The following is a 22,768-nucleotide window of genomic DNA, read 5'->3' as shown; positions in this document are numbered from 1 at the left end:
AATTTACTCTCTACAATAGCAGCACCATCAAGAGAACGATTAACAGACAAGGCAACAACAGCTGAAGAATGGATTCTACATTACACACTGGACAATGGTTCCACTAAGAAATCACTTTTGATTGTCAAGTACATGAACTCTACTTACACATCTCCGTACTTAAAGCCATCAGTTTCCCATCTCTGCTTCAATTATCATATCATGTTAATAGTCTTAAGGTAGAACTAACCAAAAAAGTCAAACAACACAATCGCTATTGCTGGTTAAGATCAAGGACAAAATCAGTATCGGGCAGCTGGTGGTTGGAATCTACTACAGGCCACCTGATCAAGGGGAGCTGTCGACAAGGCCTTCTTGCTTCATCTTGCCTCATCTGCAAGAAGTGACACACTTGCAGGCTCTCATCCTGATAGAGGATTTCAAGGCTATGTTGAAAGGGTGGTCCTTAAAAGGGCCACAAAGATAATAAGCGGGCTGGAGCACCTCTCCTATGAAGACAGGCTGAATGAGCTGGGTTTGTTCAGTCTGGAGAAGAGAATGAAGACCTCACTGCAGCTTTACGATATTTAAAGGGTGATTTAGCTTAGATATGTGGAGGAACATTTTCCACTGAGAGGGTGGTAAGGCACCGGAGCAGGTTGCCCAGAGAGACAGTCGATGTCCCATCTCCAGAGGTGTTCAAAGGCCACGTTAGACGTGGCCCTGGGCAACCTGATTTAGTACTGAAATCATCTAACACCTGGCAACTCTGCCTGCGGCAGTGGGGTTGAAACTTGATGATCCTCAAGTTTCCTTCCACCCAAGCTACTACTCTATGATTCTGCTGGATTATGCATCTGTTTAAAACTGAAAACAAAACTGCCATCACTCTTCAAAACAATTAAGTAACAAATAACTCAGAATACAATGTTCAGAGATTTCATTTTGTGACACATTTTTGCAAAGATTAGCTCAACTGTAACCTGCTTGGCCAACAGTTTCTTCAGGCAGCAATTTTAATTTTTCATGAACACACTGCTCTAATAAAGTACTTGGCATTAGTTATGGCTTTTGAATTAAAATGCATTCATGACATTAAAATTTAAAATCACTAAGCCATTAGTTTTGACTGGCTTTTTTCTGTATAGTGTTTCCAAGAATTAGCAGCTAAGAACGTATTTCACCAGCAAAAGAATGAGAGCTGGAATAAAATACACATTGCAGAGAATAGTAATACTTTATACACTGCATACCGAATGAAAGCCAAAACAACTTTTCTATTCTGATTAAGGCTTATCCTTAAGACAAATACCATAGTTGAACTTACAGTCAACGGCAACCTGTCTGCCATCTACATTTTCTTGTATATTCAGAAATGAAAAGGTTTATGGCACTGCAGCACAGTTCTATAAGGTGGCTATTTCCAACAATGACTTGAGTGTCTATTTTTTGCTATAGAAATTTCCATGTAATAACTAAAGAGCTGAGCTTAATCATTGATGAATCTGATCTGTGATTTCTCCAGGTACACAAACCCACTATGAAAGGTAGTCGTCCTCTTCTACCTTATGAAAAAATTCTGCTTTGCTTAGGGTAGCATTCAGAAAGCTCAAACGGTATGAATCACAGGTATTGTAGTTCTTAATATGAAACCGTTACTTTTGATATCTCTCCTGGCATCTCAAAACCTTACCACGAAAAAAAATGAAAAAAATCACCTGCTGACAGTACAGGAACTCAATAACAGATTTCAAACCAGTTCTTGTCTCATCTTGTTTCACCTTGTCCATTTCGTACTTATGAAACAGTGTGGAGTTATGACACTTAAGATATTTAATGGAAACAGCTAATTCAATTTGTACACTAGTATCATTCCACTGTTTAATAAACTACAGGCAGTAAAGTAGCTCAGTTTTAGTCGTATGTTTTAATTGAGTACAATTTACACACTTTATACACTTCTATGTAAAGTGTCAAACTTGCTCAACATTAAGAATACAGCTCACTAAAACAGATGTCTGATCCTGCAGCTTCCCCAGTTCTTACTATCAGTTTTCTTTATTACTCTGCATTAACTTGTAGATAAATCAAGCATAACATAAGTGTCAAAAAATCCAGCTGTGTTGCAAAATGCTGCTGTAAGGCTAAATTTTTTTTTTTAAGTCCAAGTAGTTTCATAATCTATGTGCAGATATTTCTGAAGTCAGTAGGAATGTTATTCTCTGACAACCTAATTAAACTTCCAATAATGTCAGCAGGAATTTGATTGCAAAATGGCTCATTTTATAAACATCGCTACTTTTATGACAAAGAGATGCACAGCCAGATGATCAGGTGCCACCTCCTCCACAAACACATTTTGATGAAAATTTCCTCCAAGAACAAAACCCCAGTGATGTCAAAGGTCTGCGTTCCATCCATAAGAAGAGGGTTATAAACACAGCACAGATTTCCTCTTCTGTGTGTTTCACATCCATGTAACTTCATTCCTTTGAAAGAAGCTACTCCCAGTATATACATAAATTTAAATCTACATCAAACCATCTTCTATGTACAATATTGGATGCTAGACTACATGCTTTTAAAACACAAGTGAAATACAGGGCATAGAAAAGAGAAATGGAGTTTGCATATTTTAAGACTATTACGTAGTCTTTACACCGCAGTGCACGTGAAGCAGTTATGTTCAATGTTCAGTATGGTACATTTGGTGCCCATTGTAGATGTTTCTTTAAAACTGCATGGGCCATTGAAGTCTGAAAAAAAAGAAAACCAACAAAACAAACCCTTACATTTGTAATTGGAAACATGTCAGAGTGAAAAAGCCACTTACAATATCTCTCTGAAGTAGTAACAAACCTTAAGTTTACCCTTCCTTATGGTACTGTCTGCAGTGCTCATAGCCAGTACAGTTTTTTCTTAACGTAGCACAGGTTAAAACCAAATACTGGATGTTTTTACCTCACTCAAATACGACATGCATGCACTTCTCATTTTGCTTAGGTGTTAGGAAAAAAGTCATGTGGTGCTGATCAAACTGCCCATACAGACAGGAGAACTTTCTAGCATACTTTCAAAGAGCTCTGTATTGCTTCTCTTCTCAGGCCTCCTTTCAGAATCTGTTCAAGTCATCCAGTCATGATTTCTAATCCTGGAGTCTTTTTTTTTCTGCTTGCTTTTATTTCCATCAAGATAATTGGCTAAATTTAAAGATAGCAAACCAATACAGCATGGATAGAAACATATTATTAAAAACCTTTCAGACTTCACAGTCCTCATATAAATTTAAGACCATCTTAAAAACCTCTGAAGGAAATGGGGCTTCTGGATTCCACTAAAATGAAGGTAACATCAAATAAAAAGCAAAACTAAAGAACAGGTAGACCATTTTACTTTTGTCAAGTCTTAAATGTAAAGTATATTAAAAAACATGGTTTTGGATTTCAAGAACGGAATATAAACGTGTATTTTATATCCCAAAAAATCCATGCAGGTGTTACAATATTGGATCATTCTCTACATCAACTGGTATGCAACATTATTAAATAGATACACAGGTACCATAAATCCAAACAAATACCATGATCTTCTGGCCTCATTTATACTGTAGCTCAAGCAAATGTGTTCTTTGGTAAACTGAGTAAACTCATTTTCCACTCCGATGCATGACTGTTAGGAGGCCTTATCAGCCACTCGTATCAGGAAATGACAACTCCTCTAGACATAGTTTGGGCTACTTTTGTCACAAGAAAATAATATTAGTGGTGATGTCACAGGTATAAATGCAAAGAAATTAACATTATTCCTCCTTGCGTTGACCATTTTCAGGGGGGGAAAAAAAAAAAAATCCAAACTGTCCCTTTCTATTCCTTGTTCAGTCCAGGTAACACTTAGACTTGCAGGAAGGTATTTTGATAGATGAGAACATATACATGCACAGTTCCAGCTTAAATAAAGAGACTTGAGTGGAGAACGGAGATCTAAAATTACCATGACCTGAAGGTATTTGTATTTAAGTTTGAAGATTCAGTAAAGTGGGACATCACAAATCCAAGTCAGTTTCTAGCACTCTCATCTTCCCTTTTTCCAAGACTGACAGAATATACATATACAGGTTGACATTTTGATTTCCAAAACAATCTTCACTTTTCTCAGCTTGCAAGTCCTATTGACTAAAGTGTAAATTCATTCACAACAAAATATTTTCAGTAAGTGAAACAATAAGCAAAGAAAACCAAAACTAAGCTCAGAAGCTAAGTGGTTTAGAAAGCCTCAGTAATAACTATGTGTGCGTTAGCGTGTCTATAATTTTTTTTTATACATTATATATGTAGACACATACACACATATATACACACACGTGCGCACACGCGCACAGGCACACACACATTTGTAACCTGCAGTGAAGATCAATCTATTTTCTAATAAGGAACATAACACATTATTTAAAAATGTGCCTAATTTAACAAAACGGAGAAGAAACTGCTGCTATCAAAATATACAATTTGAATTGCAGACTAGAAGGCTAACAACATTAAAAAAATAGTTTTAAGCAAAACCCCTTTGCTTCTGAATAACAACAGGTATCAACCTGCCATGAAGCATCCAAACCAGATTTTATAAAAAGTTTCAACTGTGACCCTTCTTCATTTGTAAAGTTATTGACATAACATATAGTGCGAGCTCTGGTCTCCAAACTGGAGTCTCTTTCATTGTTTTCAATCCACACTCCAGGAAATGAACGGCAGCTGAAGGATTCAGAATCTCAAGTGAGATTTATGCTTCACCATATACCTAAAACAAACAAACAAACAACTTTACTACTTTTTTGGTATGTATAGAAATTCTGCTCCCAGAACAATAAACAGACTTTGTTAAAACTCAACTCTTAGACCATTAGCTAGCTGCTAAGTAGATGAAATGCCTTATAAGCCATTGAGCTCTATTAAACACAATATTACCCCGTTAGAAGACAGTCAGCTAAAACGTCTGCTTCAAAGAAAATTCATTCTGTCACATGGGTTCTAACATTTGAAAATTGTTGCTAAAGATAACTCATTCAAGTTCATTCTGAGAATTTGAATATATAGTTTAGCTGACACTTTTAAATAAGAAGGCACAGAAAGTTTGACGCTCAGAATCATTTAGACAACTCCCACAGGATTTTTCTTTTTGAAGTCCACTCAATCGTTCAAGCCGTTTGCTGTGCAATCAACATGAAAAGATTAAACACTCATTAAATGCACAGACTTTTCTCTCCCTTCAATATTTCAACTGCTTAATGATAAAAAGTTTCTCTTCTACAACATGAAAAAGATATTACAATGAACTTGGTATTCAAAGAAGGTTCTGAACCAGAGAGAAGCAGGCAAAAGCAGCACCACTTTTCAGAGCTATTGGTGCACCTTCATTCATCAATTCTCATGCAAGGCATTGCTGAAGTACGTGGAATGTTTCAAAAATACGAAGTAAAAACACCACACTTGAACTCATTACATGTCATATCTTTTCTGACCTTCATCTTCTACCTGGTGCTGTGGACTCAGGAGGCATCAGAGTAGATTATGCTTTGTGGTTATCATCTTGAAAGCACTTTCTCACCTTTACTAGAGACTGTCATCTAGTAAGGTAGAAATAGGAAAGAGGAGAGCTACAGTTCACAACTGCAGATCGAATGAAGGGCTGGGGGAACAACCGAAAACTGCACCATGTAGGGTGACATACTCTGTTCCTTTACCTCTCTCTAAATGGAGATGGGGAAATCACTATTCTAGTCCACGATCAGTAAGAGTAACCATCCTTCTTTTACATCTTTGGATATTACACTTTGGAGAGTAGAGTTATTAATTTGTACTGAACATATACTGGTATATATTTTGAGAAGTCTAAACAAATATTTACCACTTAAAGCACTGTTAAGTCACTAAAATTGTATATAGAACTCGTTTCCATAAATTTGTTATTCCTACTAAACATCACAAAAGCACAAGCATAAAAGACTTTCAACACGAAATGTACCTGTCTAAAGTTTCCCAGAAGCGTAGAAATACTGGCCTGTCCAAGTGTCTTTTGTGGTAGCTTAGTTCTAACACTGTTACATCCCATTTCTGTACATTTGGATCCAGACGTACCTCATCATATTTGAGATGAAAAGCTTTAACTACAGGAAAAAAAAAGGTTTAGCATACAAACAAGAGGATTTCACAGTATTTTATTATTATTCAAAAAAAGATATCTCCCTTTTTCAAAATGAAATCCAAGAATAAAACTAACAAGTCTATCTCTCAAGAAAATCAGTTGGTTAATATTGAACTGAATACAGTGGTCAGTGATCACTGTCTGGCACTAACATCACACCACAGTTCTATGCAAAAGGGCTATTTTTAGCCATTTTATCTTTTATTTATCTCTCTCGGGGCTAATTTTATCTTTTTAGATACATAAATCCCAGGAGAACAGTAGGAAACTCATAGCCAATTCATAAGCATTTTCTTTAGAAAGCCAAGATATTATTTCTCAAGATTTCTGAATCCCCCAAAACCCTTTCAAAAATAAAAAAATAAACATATCCCACCATAACAAAACCATAACAACAAAAAAGCAAGCTATTTCTGAGACCACTGGAAGGCTTGTATAAGTCAATGCCAGTGTAACCCCTTAATGCCACATGAAGTACTTTGAGAAACTCACTAACTGCCAATTTCCTCTAATGTAATGCTCAGCTAATAACAGTAAGATGTTATCAGTTCATTTCCTTTTGGGAAGCCTTGTCTCATGCGAATTATGTAAACCCAAGCATTAACAAGATGAGTTTTCTATTTTTCTTGCCGTTCTTTTTGCTTTGTGGGCCAAATTATAATTTTGACGTGATCCAGCATGAAGTACTTAAGTGTTGCGCCATTGCTTCCTGGTAATCAATTTATTGCACCATCTATTTTGAATTAAGTCTGCACCTCCTTAAAAACAATCATGCACCTAATCCCATGTAGGACTGAATCTTGGAGGCAGTGAATAAGGAAATAAGCACACAAGGTATTCATAAAAGCTTTGTAGATTTTGAAACGTTAATGTTTGTAACAGAGGAAAATAATCTAACATGGGAACGAGACGTACATTATTGGGAACTAACCATTGAAAGAAAGAAGAGGTATCATTCTTTCACTTGAAAAAAAATTAAGTACTTGCATACCCCCAGTCTGAACTATGCAGGCTAGGATTTGGATTTACTTTTTGGCACAGCAAAGAAATTCAAGACAATTACCATGATCCTCTCCATGTCTATGTATATAATACTAGCCATAGGAATTAGTGTGAAACTACTGCCCAGAGCTAATAATATTTAACAGCATTTTACTCAGTTTCGCTGTTCACCATTCCTATTTTCTTAATTCCTCATTCTAAAGTACTGTTTTCTTGTTCCATTAGTCTCTTCTATTAAGCTCTCCCATGGTACACTTTTCATTTCGATTATAAGAATCTTTCACTTCCTCCTTGTTCATTCCTTCATTCAGTTCATTCTGTTTTCTTGTTCACACCTATATCCTTTGCCTTCTGGACTACTCTCCTCCATCCTATCCCAAAACAGTATTCTTTCCAGTTTCTACTTCATCTTCCAAATGTGGACTCACAAAACCTGACCAGACATGTCTCCTCACCATACTGACTGGAAGATGACAGATTTATTTTTTTTTTTTTACTTCAGAATTTTGGGTATTTTGTTTGTTTGTTAAGTCTGCAGTTCAGGAAACAGCACACGCTGAAAAAAAGGCCTATTTACTAAGGCAACTTCACAATGAAAAAATAGGAGGAGAACAGAGGCTTACGGTTTCTTTCCATGTTACAGTACACACTGCAAATAGAAGAGTGAACTGTACAATGTAAGTGCACTGTATATATCAAAGCATAAAGATGTAACAGTGCTAATAGAAAAAACTTCAGACCTATACAATGGAAGCATATAGTTCATATATTATAAGTACCTACATCTTATTAGACATTCAGGTTTTTGTCAAGACACCTGATTATACTTGTAAAACTTACTGACATACTGGGTGATTCATCCTCTCTTCAAACACATCACAAAATCACAAGGACAGCTCATAAATCTGTTATTCAATCTAGTGCTATATACATGGCCTTTTTGTCCACTTAATAGGCTCAGGAATGTAATTCCCTTTTCAAAACAGTAGCTATTTCTATGAGCTTTCACACAACAGAAAAGTTGCAGAGGTCAACTTCAAATTTGGGTATTCACACAGATAGCAAAGACAATGTTTTCTCAACTGCCCCAGCGCAACAGTACCCTGGCAGCATTTTACCATGTAGTAAGCAAACTGCTAAACGAGAAACAGAACAACAAACAGTAAAATACAAACAACAACAACAGCCTTACTCTTAGCGAAGATATCAACAGGCGATCCATCAGGCAAGAGCCACGGCCAGCCTTTGAACTGCCAAGCAGGACCCTGTACAAACACTGCCACCACACGATCCCTGTGAACATAATAGATGGACGTTCAAAAATACATTTTCTTAATGGGGAAACACATCTTAGCATCGTTTGTTGGTTGCGTTTCTTTTTAAAGCAACAGCAAACAACTGCATCTTCAGTACAACTACTTTTTCTCTATTTTAAAGTAAAGGGAAAAGAAAAGTTACATGAATTACTTTTCAGCTCTGTTCTCTGCAGATTCATTTATCTTAATAGTGTTTATTTCTGGCCATTATTCTTTGGTTTTTCAAAGTTCTCTAATAGTTTAGAGATACTCCTCTAGGAATAACAGGGTAAACTGACTGAGATGCAGCAACTTAAAAGCCATTGTTTTGCATACTGTTAACTTTTATTCTAAAAACTTACAACAAGAGAAAGGCACTACTTTGCTTCCTCCAATTACAAAGTCGGTTATATATCGTGATGCTATGTAACCATTAACTGCTGTTTAAGAAAATAAATTTGTTGTTCAAATGATGAAGCTTTTATATTAATAACATTTTCTAAAAAAACCTTTGAGAATAAATATCCTGCCACATACGGTCTGCTTTCTTGAACACTTGCATCATCCAAACACAGTTCCTACCTACTACAACAAATTACTGTGTATGTAATTCAATTCTCAACTTTAGTTTATTGAATTTCAAATTGGAAAGAACAATCAAGAGTTGTGTGTGCATGTGTGTCTGACTATTTGGTGGTGGGTTTCCTTCTTTTTCAGGGGAGGGGGAAGTAGGAATTGGGAGGAGACAGTCCTAAAGCTTAACCGTTTAAGATCATGTTGCAGCTTTTGTAACAGGAAGCAGAAAAGCCAGCACCAACATTTCCACACATTCATTTCCAGATATACTAATAATTGATGTTACCATGGATAAACTAAAAAAAAAAAACAAAAAAAAACAACAAAAAAAACACTTTCAAAAAACATAGCACCTGATCTCTCTGGTCAGAAGCACTTTCAGAACATTAAGGTCTGATCATTAAGGTTAAAAACAATCAGCAAAGATGTCCTGCACACCTAATGTCATCATGCCTACGAGGAAGTAGTAGAAATGTTTCCTAATTCATTGCATCACAAATATAGAATAAACACAACGTAAATAATAAATGTAACAAATGTACGTTGCTCCAGCATTTACTTATTCAAAGGTAAATACATTTTTATAGTATCAAAGAATGGCCTTATGAAGAAAATCTTTTTGCAGCTTTTTTATTTTTTTTTAAACAGGAAAAGTTATTTCTGATTCCCTTTCCCCAGCTGAGGTTCTCCCTTCAGAACTAGGCTTCCATCATGTAATTCAGTTCAATCAATCTGATTCACTACTAAACCCATGGTTCATTTCTTTTGACTGTTGAAAAAAAAAAAAAAAGCTAGAATATCAGATGCTGAAGATGTCTGCAAATGCAGTTTCCCAATAGACTCTCAGTCAGAGAGAAGATGAGAAAGGAGGATTTTTGCCTTGCATCACACTTCAATGACTTGCACACTACAGTAACAGGAACTGGAAAAGTCATATAAGCATTCCTACTTGAATTTCTGGAATATTTCAGACAAACTAAACATAACTGTGCTGCTCATACTGTTAAAATGTAAAACACTATTCTTATAAAAGATTTTAGAATTTTTTATACTGTTTTAACCTGGAGACAAGAATCTATTAGAACTAACAGACAAACCAATTCTTATATTCCCGTCTTCACTTTTTTATGCAACTTAATAGAATTTTATTGGTTCAAGTTCTGCATTCTCCCAATGAAGAAATTTAGTAAAGGGGACATATTTTACCAGTCTTGTGGCATTAGTTTCAGAGGTTGGTCTACTACTCGGTAGGGAACGGTAACGCTGACTGTAGTTCCCCCAGGTTGCATCTGGTCCTTCCTTCTCTGTATTAGAGTTTCATTTTCTCGTTGACAGCCCTGCTTCTTCTTTTCATCTGATGGTACAAACCTTAGGGAATAAAGAAACTGTCAGTAGACAAAAGTACTTCAACGTAACAGGAAACATAACTACTTGATCAGATCCTTGCACTATTGCAGTCACTGAAGCCATCTCATTTTCATGCTACACCTCCACGACTCCATTCAGTACAGCAAGATGAAGTTTCATAAGCATTTACAAAAAAACTAGTTGTACTAGGTCTTCTACCTCTCAAAACGACAGCTATTACGTTGATGACATTTCTTGCCTACCTACCCCAACACTGTAGCAGATGAAAAGCGAGAACACAGCCTCCTAAATGACATTAACTAATTTGTTTTTAGGGAATGAGGGTTACATGGGGAGATATTGGGAAGCTTGTCCAGTAAGAAATGATTGCTTCCTGGAGCAAATTTTATAGCTCTCGTCCTCGGGGAATTCAAACATACACATCAGAATTATGTTTTCTCCAGAAAACTGTGACTTCGGATCAAAAACATTGAGGGGTCTGTTTTCTGGTGGTTTTCTTCCCTTCTCCTTTTATATTGTTACTTATTAATTTTATGACAGTGATTTCACACTATTAGATGATTCATCTGATGTATGATACTACAATTATGGCTTCTTTTCTTTCATTTTATTTTAAATAGCTTCCTTGACAGATCAATTATGTTTGCAAAATAAGGACAATGTGATCCTCATGTCTCAATCTCTGTTAAAAGGAAACACAAATCCTTAAGATTCAACCCTCCAACACATTCCATAACTTTGATTTTTCCACCTCCTTCTTATAAAAAAAGCGATTCCATTTAAAGAGCTTCCTCTATATGGCAGTAATAAAACAAAATACACACAGCAGCTCCCAAAATTGGCATCATAAATGTGAGATTAGCGTAAGGCTGTTTGAATGAATCTCGAATTCAAATCTGGCATTTGTAACAAGGAAAGCTAAAATCTTGCACTTCACAGAACTAAAACTATGTGACAGCAAAGTATGGTGACGTGACCCAGTATCACCTACTACGCCAGCAAAGGAACTAAGGAGAGCATGAGCTCAGAACCATCTTCTCTCCTTCTCTTCTATTCAGAACCACCAGTTGCACTCCTAATATTGTTTGTTTCTGACATTTTGCTTCCAAAGTTCTGACCAAAAGCAGCAGCGTATTTTGTTTAACTGCAAAAGGTATCAGGAGTATTGGTGCTATATTTTAAACACATAGTGCTGTACGCAATTGGTGACATTTATCTTCATTATAGAACAGATGGCGCTTTCTAAAAGTTTACTGCATTTAAGGGTATGCTGTTTGAACAATTTCTAAAGGTATTCTCTTCGATCCACTCCAACTTCAGAACTAAAAACTACTTGAATATGCTTAAACAGCAGGTAGACTGCATTTCAAATTCCCAGGAAAAGAGAAAAAGGAAGGAGAAGCCAACTAAGAGGAATATTCATTATTCAGTCCACTTGAAAATACTTCCTTATGCTAACATGTCACACCTATTGAAAAAGAGGCATTCTGTGGGGGAACAGATGTAACATCTTTGTTTAGACCAGAATGTGTAAACTGCCAAGTAAAAACCTGCTAACAAAACTACTTTACTTCCCTTACCTGGAAAAAAAAAAAAAAAAAAAAAAAAAATACAACAAACAGATGAACCCCTCCTGTACTATGCGGGATTTAACATCACTTCATAAACAGATTGACACAATCAATTTTTAGAATGCATCTCCATATGCATAGTAGTATACTAGAAAATTATTTTACAAGTTACCAATAACTGAACTGAGCACTGGAGCTACCTAGCACTGAGAGGACAAAAGCAGCATGGCAGCTTTTACAAGATAAACTATAAATTATCTGTCTGGTGCATGCAAAACATCAGCCAAAAGAAAACACAGTAAAAAAAGCTATAAAGGATGGATTCAAAAAAAGTATGCTCATGCCAGCTAGAATATTATAAAAATGTTAAGACAGTAATTTCAGCAGTGAGCTCAAAGACTATTAATATTCACATACATTGTATCTACCACATCTGATAAATACACGGAATACTGCCTGCACAGTGCATGAAGCGCAGCACTGAAACATTCAACACAGCTTTAGTTTGGACAACTCTACCAAGCGTGCTAATTTAAAAACTCAACAGTGAAAAGCAGCTTTAATCATGAATGTGCCTAAAGGGCTGTCCTGACAACATGTTGCAAGTTTTGTTTTGCCAGCACTAACTGATAGCAAACTGCTCCGGCTGGATGCATTTAAGTCTATGGGGCCCAATGGGATTCATCCGAGGGTACTGAGAACTGAACGATGTCATTGTAAGAGCTCTCACAATTATTTTTCAGTCTTTGGAATTTAGAGAGCCCAGTGAACCAGAAGCTGGTAAATGTAGCCCCAGTTTTCAAGAAGGGCAAGAAAGACAACCCTAGTAATTACAGTCTCACTTTGATGCCTTGCAAAATTAGAGAGATTATCTCAGAGTTATTGGAAAACACCTGAAAGACAAAGCAGTCAGTGGTGATAGCCAATGTGGGTTCACAAAGGGAAAGGCACATTTAAGAACTTTATCATCTTCTGTGATGAGGTTACCCCCCTGACGAGCTGACCAAGAGAAGGCAGTAGGTACCATCATCTGAATTTCAGCAAAGCTATTGATAACTGCTTCTCATAATACAGCATACATGAAAACAACACAATGCGATGGGTGAACATTCTCCTGACAGATTTGAAGAGTATAGTAAATGGGGTTACATCAGGCTGGATGCCAGGCTCCATTTTAGGACCAGTTATCTTTAGTATTTTCATAAGTCATCTGACCATAGCACTTGAATAAATACTAAGTTTGCAGATGATCATAAATTGGGAGTAGCTGTCGACACCTTTGAGGGGTAGACACACTTTGCAGAGACCCTGACAGATTAGAGGGTGGGCAATCACCAACTGCATGAAGTTTAGGATACTCTATGCTTTTAAACGTATTAAAAAAAGTAAAAACGAGAACAGTAAGTCTCATCATCTCTGCCAAATGAGACGAACATGGATGTGACGAAGCAATACTGTGATTCTTCAAGTTTAGCAATTTCACCACTATAAATTATATCCGAGACATTCCAGAATTGGCTGACACTTATTTTCTATTTTACTCCTAGCTTTTATTGTTTAAGAATTCATCTCAATGCTATTTTATTGACAGTTGTTCTCCAGCTCAAAGTCAGTTAAAAACTGTGTTACGTAACTGAGACCCAACCAAATGGCATTTTAATTCTGTGTCTTGTAGCCTACAATCTCATTCATTTTTATTGCTACACATCTGTAAGCTTTTGAACATATCCCCAAGACAGAACAAACACCTCATCTATATGTTTTGATGACAAAAAAAATTAAGAACTGTGAAATATACCGTTCCAATAAAATCAAAGAGTAAAAAAGGTGGCTATTGTAAAGCAAGCACTGAAGGAAACGATTACGTATATGTACACATAGAATAAAGGAATAAAGCATGACTTACAAAAAGGTTATGAAATACATGCTTGTCTCTCAAGGACTTTGGAGCAAAGCTGTCACAGATTAAGCACGTGTAACAAAAGCCACGTGCTCCAGAATTGAGAATCAATAGAAATAGCTGTATGAAATAAAAAAAACCTCCATCTCAGCATTAAAGAAAACAGCAAAAATGTCATATTCTCTTGGGAATTATTTGCCACAATATTCTAGCTTGTGGTTTGATGACCTATTTTTACTTGCTTCCTTTTCTATCATGCAGTATGATAGAAACGTACTGGAAACCTGACTGCACAGTAGCATACATTTTCATTGCTTCTACATTTTCCTATTCTCTAGTCAAGAAAAATTTAACATCCCTATTTAGAACTCATCTTCCTATCTCTTCAAGGAAATTAATCATGCTCAATTCTCTTGTTATTAATTGCCAAAGTGATTATTCACATAAAAATTGGTGTATTCCTTCACACAGCAAGCCACTTTCCTCAGGTAATAGACAAGTGATTGAACAGGATCAAATGATGGACGATAACCAGTAATACATCTCAACTTAACCTCCACTGCTGCTTGTCTGTAGGCTCTGAACTCACATCAATTGCTAGCATTAACTTCAAGAACACTTTCACTCAAGTCAACACTTTCTGCCTCACAACTTAGGCATGCTGAAAAATGCATGAACAGACCCAATAAGGCAACTCCAATGCTGGACAATAACCGAGTTCATCGTAACATACATTTGATTTTGTCTACGATTTGAGATTTATTTTTACCACTCTCAAAACTTTGTATTCAATTACAGAGCCAAAAGCCTCACAGACCTACCCTTGCAAGAGAATAAGTCATTTTTTGTACTGTACAATTTTTGTAATCCTTTAGACAGTTTGCTCAATATTAAAGTTGGATAAATCTCAGTGAGTTATCAAGCCATACAGATCAGTTAAAGAAACTGCACTTTTACAAGAATTTCAAAGGCTTCATTTGCCACATCATTCTTAGCTGTGCAAAATTACTGATATTGAAAATTAAAGCAATTTCTTGTTTCTGTGACAAAGTGTCAAACGATGAATTTTCAGAGCTTCCTAGACATATCCAGGATTTTCAGTTCCTCATCTTAATTCCTATGTAATCTGCTTCCTTATCAGATAAATAAATTTACCTATGGTTAAATGTAAGATGAGTAACAGCACTGACACCCTAAAAGTATATATTTATCATTTAATTGTTGACATCTCCCTGATGCCAACTCCTGCTCCATTTTAGTTATACGTAAACTCAAGTACTCATTCCTTATTACCACACACTTCGCAGAACTGCACAGAGTGCTTCGCATGTGTATCATGGCCTCCTTGCCCCACAGCCCTGGGTCTCATTTTCCCAGGGGACAACTCACCTGTACTCTGTGGGATCTCTTACATTTCCTACCAGACTCTCCAGCTCTCTTCTAGCTCCAAAATCCCTTCTTCGTATGCTTTATCATTCATCTCCTCTCATACACCTAGTACAAACCAACTACCTCTGAAAATACAAGGGATTCTAATCTATCTGCACCTTCTTCAGCAGGTGTAGTAAGCAGAAAGGAATATTAACTTGGATGTTTTTCAGTGCGGGCAACTTTGTTTTTTTATTTTTAATTATTCTACAATTTGCAGTAAATAACATTTGTCTTCCAGATCTCTGCTTTTCTGTCAAATACAGCTAGAAGTGGCGAAAGTTATAGCAAGTGGTAATTGAAGGCAGAAATTACACAACTATTTCTCTTGGAAAATCATCACATGTATATACATACACATACACAAACACACTAGCTTTGATCTAGTGATACAGATATCACTCTACATCAGGGCTATTTTCACACTGTGCTCATCTGAATAGTAGGAACAAACCCTGCAGCCATCCTTAAACAGACTAATTCAATCAATTGGAATACAAAAACTGCAGGCCAGATGGCACACTTTCTAGCACATTGCTAGAACTCTTACGGCAAAAACTAGTATTTTGCTCTTCTGAGTACTTCTATTGCACTTCTTATTTGTTAACACTCCCTGCTTCATTTTGTTTTTGATACCTTTTAAGTATGTTAGTATCACCCTTTGTTCCCTTAAACTTCATTTTTGTCATTGCTTTCTCTTCCTTGTATCAAGTTCTTCACACGCTAATCATCAGCCCTCTCTGTGGGAGAGTCTTAGTGAACTTACCTGTAATTCTGTCCCACAAAGCTGAAAACAATCAAGGTTTCCCAACACAGATACACTTAGATGTGACAAACACATCCTTTATTCCATTACAGCTCTTCATCTACCAGAAAGTCGTGAACTGCATAGATGAACAAGTCAGGGCTTGTAGTCATGCATTTGTTTCTTATAAATACCCACATAATCAAACATCCTCTGTCAACATAATTATATCAGCCCAGTAACTGCTTGCACATTAAATTATAATGTTAAAAGCAAACCTCTCAGATTAAATATTTCAGAAGATGCACTAAGAGTCCAGTGTGTCTACTGGACCTTTGATGACATGTCGCATCTGGAAACTGGAAATAGCTGGAGATCAGAAGGCACCTAGTATCTCAAAAAGCTGTTTTTAAAAGGTCTAAGTTAACTCCACTAAGAACTTAGCATTGTAGTAAGGACAGTTTATTTCTCAAAAGTAAGCGTATGAAGTCTCATTATCCGATAAAATTGAAGGAGGAAGAAGAGCTCCCCGGTTTTTAAACAGACTACTGATGCAAACAATCTATAAATGCGTACTTCTGTGAAAACGTTTCAGAAATGAACCAATATTAACGGACTGGTAACTCTAAACACCAGAGTCTCTTGATTGTGTTTTGTTGTTTATATAAAAAAAAAAATCATAATAGCAACTTTTACCTTTCCACTAACAAAGTGGATTGTAATGCTGATTGCACTTGGCCACAACTAATTAAGTTTCTGGATTCGGTAGGCTTATTTAAGCAACAGTAGCTGTTTCTTCAGTGTCATACCCTAGCAAACTACAATGCAATGAATAGATTTCAGCAACTCATTAATATATCCCTGAATATGCATTATAATTATTTTTGCTGTATGTGAACTATAAAAAAAGAATGCCTATCACTTCAGCACAGAGTCATTTCTCATTTACTAATCTTTGCTAAACAAAAAATATGTAAAGAAAAATAACTAAGTCTCCATCTTTTTGGCACCAATGAAAACGTAATTTCAAAGACATTACAGTGATACTGGCAAAGAAAGACTGAGCAGACTTGTCCAACTGTCCAACCATTCATTGTCCTTGACAGTAAGTGATCCCAGAATATGAATACTGGCTATGATTTGAGGTTGCAATTTTAAGAGATCTATTCTGATTTTGTACTTGCATACATTGTGTATATCATGTCTTTTGTAACTTTAGCTCCTTCTAATGTCTCATTCTTACCTCTTAATTTCACTACTGCTGTCAAGTAACTTCTTCACAACCAGCACAAGCTTTCTAATCCTTTCTTCAGTTGTTTTTATTTTTTTTTATTTTTATTTTTTAAGAATCTTCCCTTTCAAATTCATCCTCAACGCAACTCAGCAAGATCAGTGCAATGTTCTATTCATGAAAAAAATCTCACTTTTCTACCTCTCTTTTTAAATCTTAGCTGCTATCTCTTTCTAACCTACCACAGTACACAATGATTTAGACTCTATAAATGGCAGCACCCTCATTTCACAGACTCACCAAGGTTGGAAAAGACTTTCAAGATCATCCAGTCCAACTATCCACCTATCGCTAATAGTACTCACTAAATTTTGCACCTGGTCTTACCACTACCCTTCCTTCCTCACAAGTTAGCTCTATAAGCTTCTACTTACAACTACTGTGCTAGATTTAAGTCTCATTATTACAGAACTTTTAATAAATATCATTCACTCTCAGGAATTTCTTGTCTTAAATGCCAACTGGTATGATAATCCAATGCTTTCTGACCAGGGTCTTCCAGATATTCCAAAACACAAGAGTTTTATTTAATATTGAATTTACATATTTGAACATATATTTGACATTTTATGGAATTTTGATTGAACAGATTGATAGAGCTACTAACTGAAATCAAAATATAAGTACAATATAGTAACTGCAAGATGGAGTTAGATGACCATGTAGACAGATTCCTGTTATGAGTCACTGTATGATAACCGTCATATCAGCACTGGGCATTCCTAATCACTAGGATAGAACCTATGTGCTGAAGAAAGCTCAAGCTTGTTTTAACTTGATTTTCTGGGTTGTTCAGCTTTTACATGCTATGTTAGGTTAGGCAACACATTTAACCTCCCCCGGTGGTCTGGCTCGCTCATGAAGTTAGATCTATTGATCGTCTCAGGCAAGGCCATTAACACAGCTGGTTCATCTGCTCAGCTAACATAGTCATTGATCTAAACCAAAAGCCACTCTCTGCACCCCTTTTCCTTTACAATAGCTGTGGCCATTTCCTGCATTCTCTTCTGAGCTGCATGAACACAATGTCCTTGCCTATGTCCTCTGAGTTTTCTTCCATGGCAAGGGTTTGTTCTTCAGTCACACGCACATGCATGTGCTTTACATAAAAGAAAACCACAATAGTCATTAGAATTGCAGGATCTTCTCAATCTTGATTTGGCTCACAGGTCACAACTGTGTAAACATTCTGAAATTAAGTTTTGGCATTTTTATCACTACCGAAGAGGAATACACTTTTTTTTTTTTAATAATCTAGCCTGTAAACCTAGCTTGTCATATCAGACAGTAGGTACTCCCCCTTGATTACTTATTAATTTGGTATTAATGTACCTTTATATCTAAAAACAGCTTTTATATAGTATGTTCTAATCAGCTACTTACTTCAGATCTTGCAGGAGGTCCTTTGCGTTAAGCATTGTTATTAAAGAGGTCGTGGCTGCTGGAATAATGATTATGGGAGTTCGAGAGCCTGTAGAGATAATTAAGTTGTATTTCTTGGTTTACTTTTTTTTTTTTTAATTAGAGAAACTGTATATAAAACCAAAACTCTTGCTTAATGGATCACAATTATGGACAAACACTCAGGGAAAACTGTAGTAAGTTTTATCTAAATTGAAGGTCTTCACTGACCAAGTAAAATGTATGCCTGTATCAAGAGTCTCCCGGAGTCTGTAAATAACGGTAACACCATGTTTAGCAAAACACAGTTCTGCTTGCTTGTGGTTCCAGTAAAAGAAAGAGTGGGCACAATTCACACAAAAACAAAAAGGACCGTGTAACAAAAAATGACTCACCTTTTTTCTGGTTTGGAGGTGGTCTTGCTTGAGAAACTGAGAAAAAAACAGAATGTATGACAGAATGACTAATATATAATACAAATGCTGCAACTCAAAACATTTCAATATTTATCCCACATTTCAGTGTTTTCAGCCGCAGCAGTCACACTACAGTCATTAGATTGTTTTCAGAGATGCAAAACACAAAGTTGAAGAAGGGCTTTTTAATTTGGGTCCCAGTATTCAGAAGATAAGCAGTTTTTGACTTCATACAGATGCAAGTATAATTGAGGAGTAGAGGAGTCAATCTCCTCTACTTTTAAGCCAACTCGTCATCCTCCTCCATCCACCTCAAAAGGATAGTGTTCAAACAATGCCAGCAATCTGCAAGCAAGTTGCTTGTGGATCCCAAGCTCAACAGTACTGAACCAACGGGAATAATGTTTCACAAGATCATCTTTACAGATCCTCATCTTTTCATTAGTAGTAATGGTAGACGAGACCCACAGGATTTAGCTACCCCTAACATACACAGAACTTCGAATAAACTTGAAAATTCAGTCTTATTCAACTTAGTTTTGGATTGCAATTAACCCCTCAGTTGAGCTTTCCCCCCCCTCAATAAATTGATTCCATTCCAAGTTTTGCAACCACCTCAATATCAGAGATACTTCGGTCTGAAGTCAGCAAGGCATGTATGCTTCCTCACTTGGATGCTATTACTGAATAACCTGCCTTCTACAAATAAACACTTTATAGTTAAGTTTCAAACAGTTTTCAGGAATCCTAACCTTAAAAAAAGAAAAGAACTCTTGTGCTTGATAGTCATCATTATATATGTTTATCCTAATTCACAAAATTAGAAAATGGTGAGTAGTAGAAGAATTGATGCAAACTGTGAACATCAAGTCTCAACTGCTACTATGCATAACATTTTTCATTAATTGACTTCCAATTTCATAGCATCAACTTGCTCATGTTTATTTATGACCAACTGTTCCAGAAACTGGCTAGAACAGCATAAATATTCACATGAACAGTTGCCATTGTTGAAATATTGAGACCATATCCCTCAATTATCTTTTCCTGACACTATCAAATGCAGAGATATAATTGGTGATATTGTCTTGGAATGCTTCAACTTTATGTACTCTATTTTATTATTATTTTTTAAGTAATTATCTCCTCATTGTAAAAAAAAAAGTTACAAAAAAATACATGGATAGCACCAACTGCCTAGGAAACAGAAAATTGCATCTGTAAGAAAATCTGATACCTGTACCAAGACAGTTTACTTAAAAATTAGATACTCTAGATGCGTCCCCCAAAAATCTTGAACTGAAACCATCTGATATATAGCTGTTCAAGACAGTATTATATAACTGGTTTTGGACAATTCAGCTATTTTTTGCCTATACAAAATGAAGCAACTTCATAAATACTGCATGTTTTAAGTACTTGGATCACTGTTACCACCCTCTTTCCTGAGGAGGATATCTCCAAACTACCTTAGAACTGGCAGAAGGAGAAATTCTTTTCTGAAATATTGCATTACATATTTTCTTCAGACTATACCTCTCTTTTTTATTCAATTTTCAAGTTGCAGTACGGAGGCAAGCTAACAGATTAAACTGGCCTTAGAGAAAGGCAATATCACCGTAATGATAAAAATGCATTTCTACCAGCTAATGCACATGAAACTACAACTATAGCAGTAGGTACATGTGACAATCCAGTCACGCTTCTGTCCTTGCCTTTTCTACCCTTTTCATACTGCTGTCTGTCAACTCCGTTTACATTATTATGCTCAACAGGGCCAGTGAGATAAGTATGACAGGTATGTATGACCTTTCTAGCACCCAAATAACGAAACAGAATCATATCATCTGTCCACAACAGCATTTAGGAATGCTGAAAACATTCAGTGTTAGCATGATTTTAGGGAATTTGTCTCATCACATTATTAAATTATAGCATTAAATCCTACTAATAAATCTCAGGGAATTACCAAGGCATACAGTCAAAGCACTTAGTCTAAACAACACAAAGCTCTAGCACAATTTCTAGGAAAAAAAAAAAAAAAAAAAGCATTCATTTTAAAAGGCACCTTCGATTTAAATCAAAACTAACGCCAAGAAAGCCACCAAATAAATTGATACCAAATTATCCCTCCCAAACACAATTATAACAACAACAAGCAACTTGTTCTTAAATAGTAGCCTTCACTTCCACCAAAAGACAAAGTCTGTTTGTACTCCTAAACTCATCTCAAATCTCCAAGGGTTTCTCATTAGAACATGCCAAAATACCTACACTGTTCTAACTTTCAATTTGAGATTAAGTCTCATGTACAAAACTGAAGTCTAATAGACCATGAATTAAAAATCCAGCTGAAGAGTATAGCTCTACTACAAACATATGTTAAGACACAGGAAGAAGTAACTCAGAGAAATAAATATTTCTGATATATAGCTTAAAGAAATAATACCTCTTTCTTAGATTTATTTTCCTGTTTGTTTGTCCTTGAGATATAGCAACAGCTGGTTAATATATTTCAGTATTAATTTGTGAATTATTAGACTTATAAGCAAGAAGTTTGTCACCCAGCTTTCCAATTCCACTATCACACCCTTTCAAGAGGATGACTGGGCAAACAGTGAACTGAATGAGCCCAACCATCAGATCATTACATTTCTCAAACTATGAGGATAACTTTAACCAAGAAGTCATGTGTTCTTTCCAGTGCACGTGCACTTAAAGGCCACAGAACCAACCCTCACTTCACTCTTGAGCTAACTAAAATTTTAGGTACAACTCCTCTGGAACTCGTATTTACTTGGAATAAAAGCATAAATGAAAGGATGTCACCCTACCTGGTCGTGGTACAGGCTGTGCTGCTGGTGTTTGTGTTTTTCGAGCAGAAGCACCTTCCTTTAAAAGAAGACAGAAGAGGTAACATTAACCGCTGGCCTTCTTGTCAGGTACAGTATTTTTCCATGAGCACAGAGTTACAGAGGATATAACAAAAAAGACAGCAATGTATTTCCATTATAAGAGAGAAAGAAAATATTGAACATACTCAAAATTGTTCATAGATCCTCTTTTAGACATGGAGGAGAAGAGACGACCTGGTCAACTTTTAAAGGTTTACCTTTTAACCATCAGACGTCAATACAATTTTTTCCTACATTCATAGATTTCCAATTTATAGTACTGTTATATTTCAGACACAATCACTTCTAATCGAGGATTTGTACGTAACTATAAGCAATTGGCTACAGAAATTTTAAAACAAGATATGCAATGCATATCTGGCAATGCATTCCTGCCGTCAAGAGTTTTAGTGACCACAAATAGCACTCTCATGATAATTGGTTCTGCTCATGCCTTATCCAATTACCTTAATGTAACAAACAGAAGACCTGTACTGCTATTTATTCTTGTTAACTCTGCAGTTAATGCACCATTAAGAGAAAAGTGAAGTCACATATCTGGTTGCAAAGCAACATAAAATCCCTGCACGAATAAATTCTACTCTCTGTTACTTTCAAATCCCACCTGAATAAAACTTACCTTGCTAACCATGTAAAAAAAAAACAAACAAATACATAAAGGCATGTAGTTTATTCCAGCCACT

At 36.1% G+C, this 22,768-nt stretch overlaps 1 protein-coding gene across 1 annotated transcript in view; it reads right to left on the bottom strand.

Moving 5' to 3' along the window:
• Positions 1-1,887: 1,887 nt before the first annotated feature.
• CDC73 (cell division cycle 73) overlaps positions 1,888-22,768 on the bottom strand; it is a 100,575-nt gene continuing 79,694 nt past the window's right edge. Inside the window, exons 11-17 of the mRNA XM_085231930.1 lie at positions 22,005-22,062; positions 19,150-19,185; positions 18,737-18,824; positions 10,257-10,418; positions 8,372-8,472; positions 5,998-6,139; positions 1,888-4,773 (exon numbers count right to left, since the gene is read on the bottom strand). Coding sequence (XP_085088056.1) covers positions 4,737-4,773; positions 5,998-6,139; positions 8,372-8,472; positions 10,257-10,418; positions 18,737-18,824; positions 19,150-19,185; positions 22,005-22,062 — 624 coding nt within the window. The 3' untranslated portion in view covers positions 1,888-4,736. The remainder of the gene's footprint in view (positions 4,774-5,997; positions 6,140-8,371; positions 8,473-10,256; positions 10,419-18,736; positions 18,825-19,149; positions 19,186-22,004; positions 22,063-22,768) is intronic.

The sequence above is a fragment of the Meleagris gallopavo genome, chromosome 10 (genome assembly GCF_905368555.1).
Source record: "Meleagris gallopavo chromosome 10, MGAL_WU_HG_1.1, whole genome shotgun sequence".
Lineage (NCBI taxonomy): Eukaryota > Metazoa > Chordata > Aves > Galliformes > Phasianidae > Meleagris > Meleagris gallopavo.
This window is presented reverse-complemented; position numbering and strand designations above follow the sequence as displayed.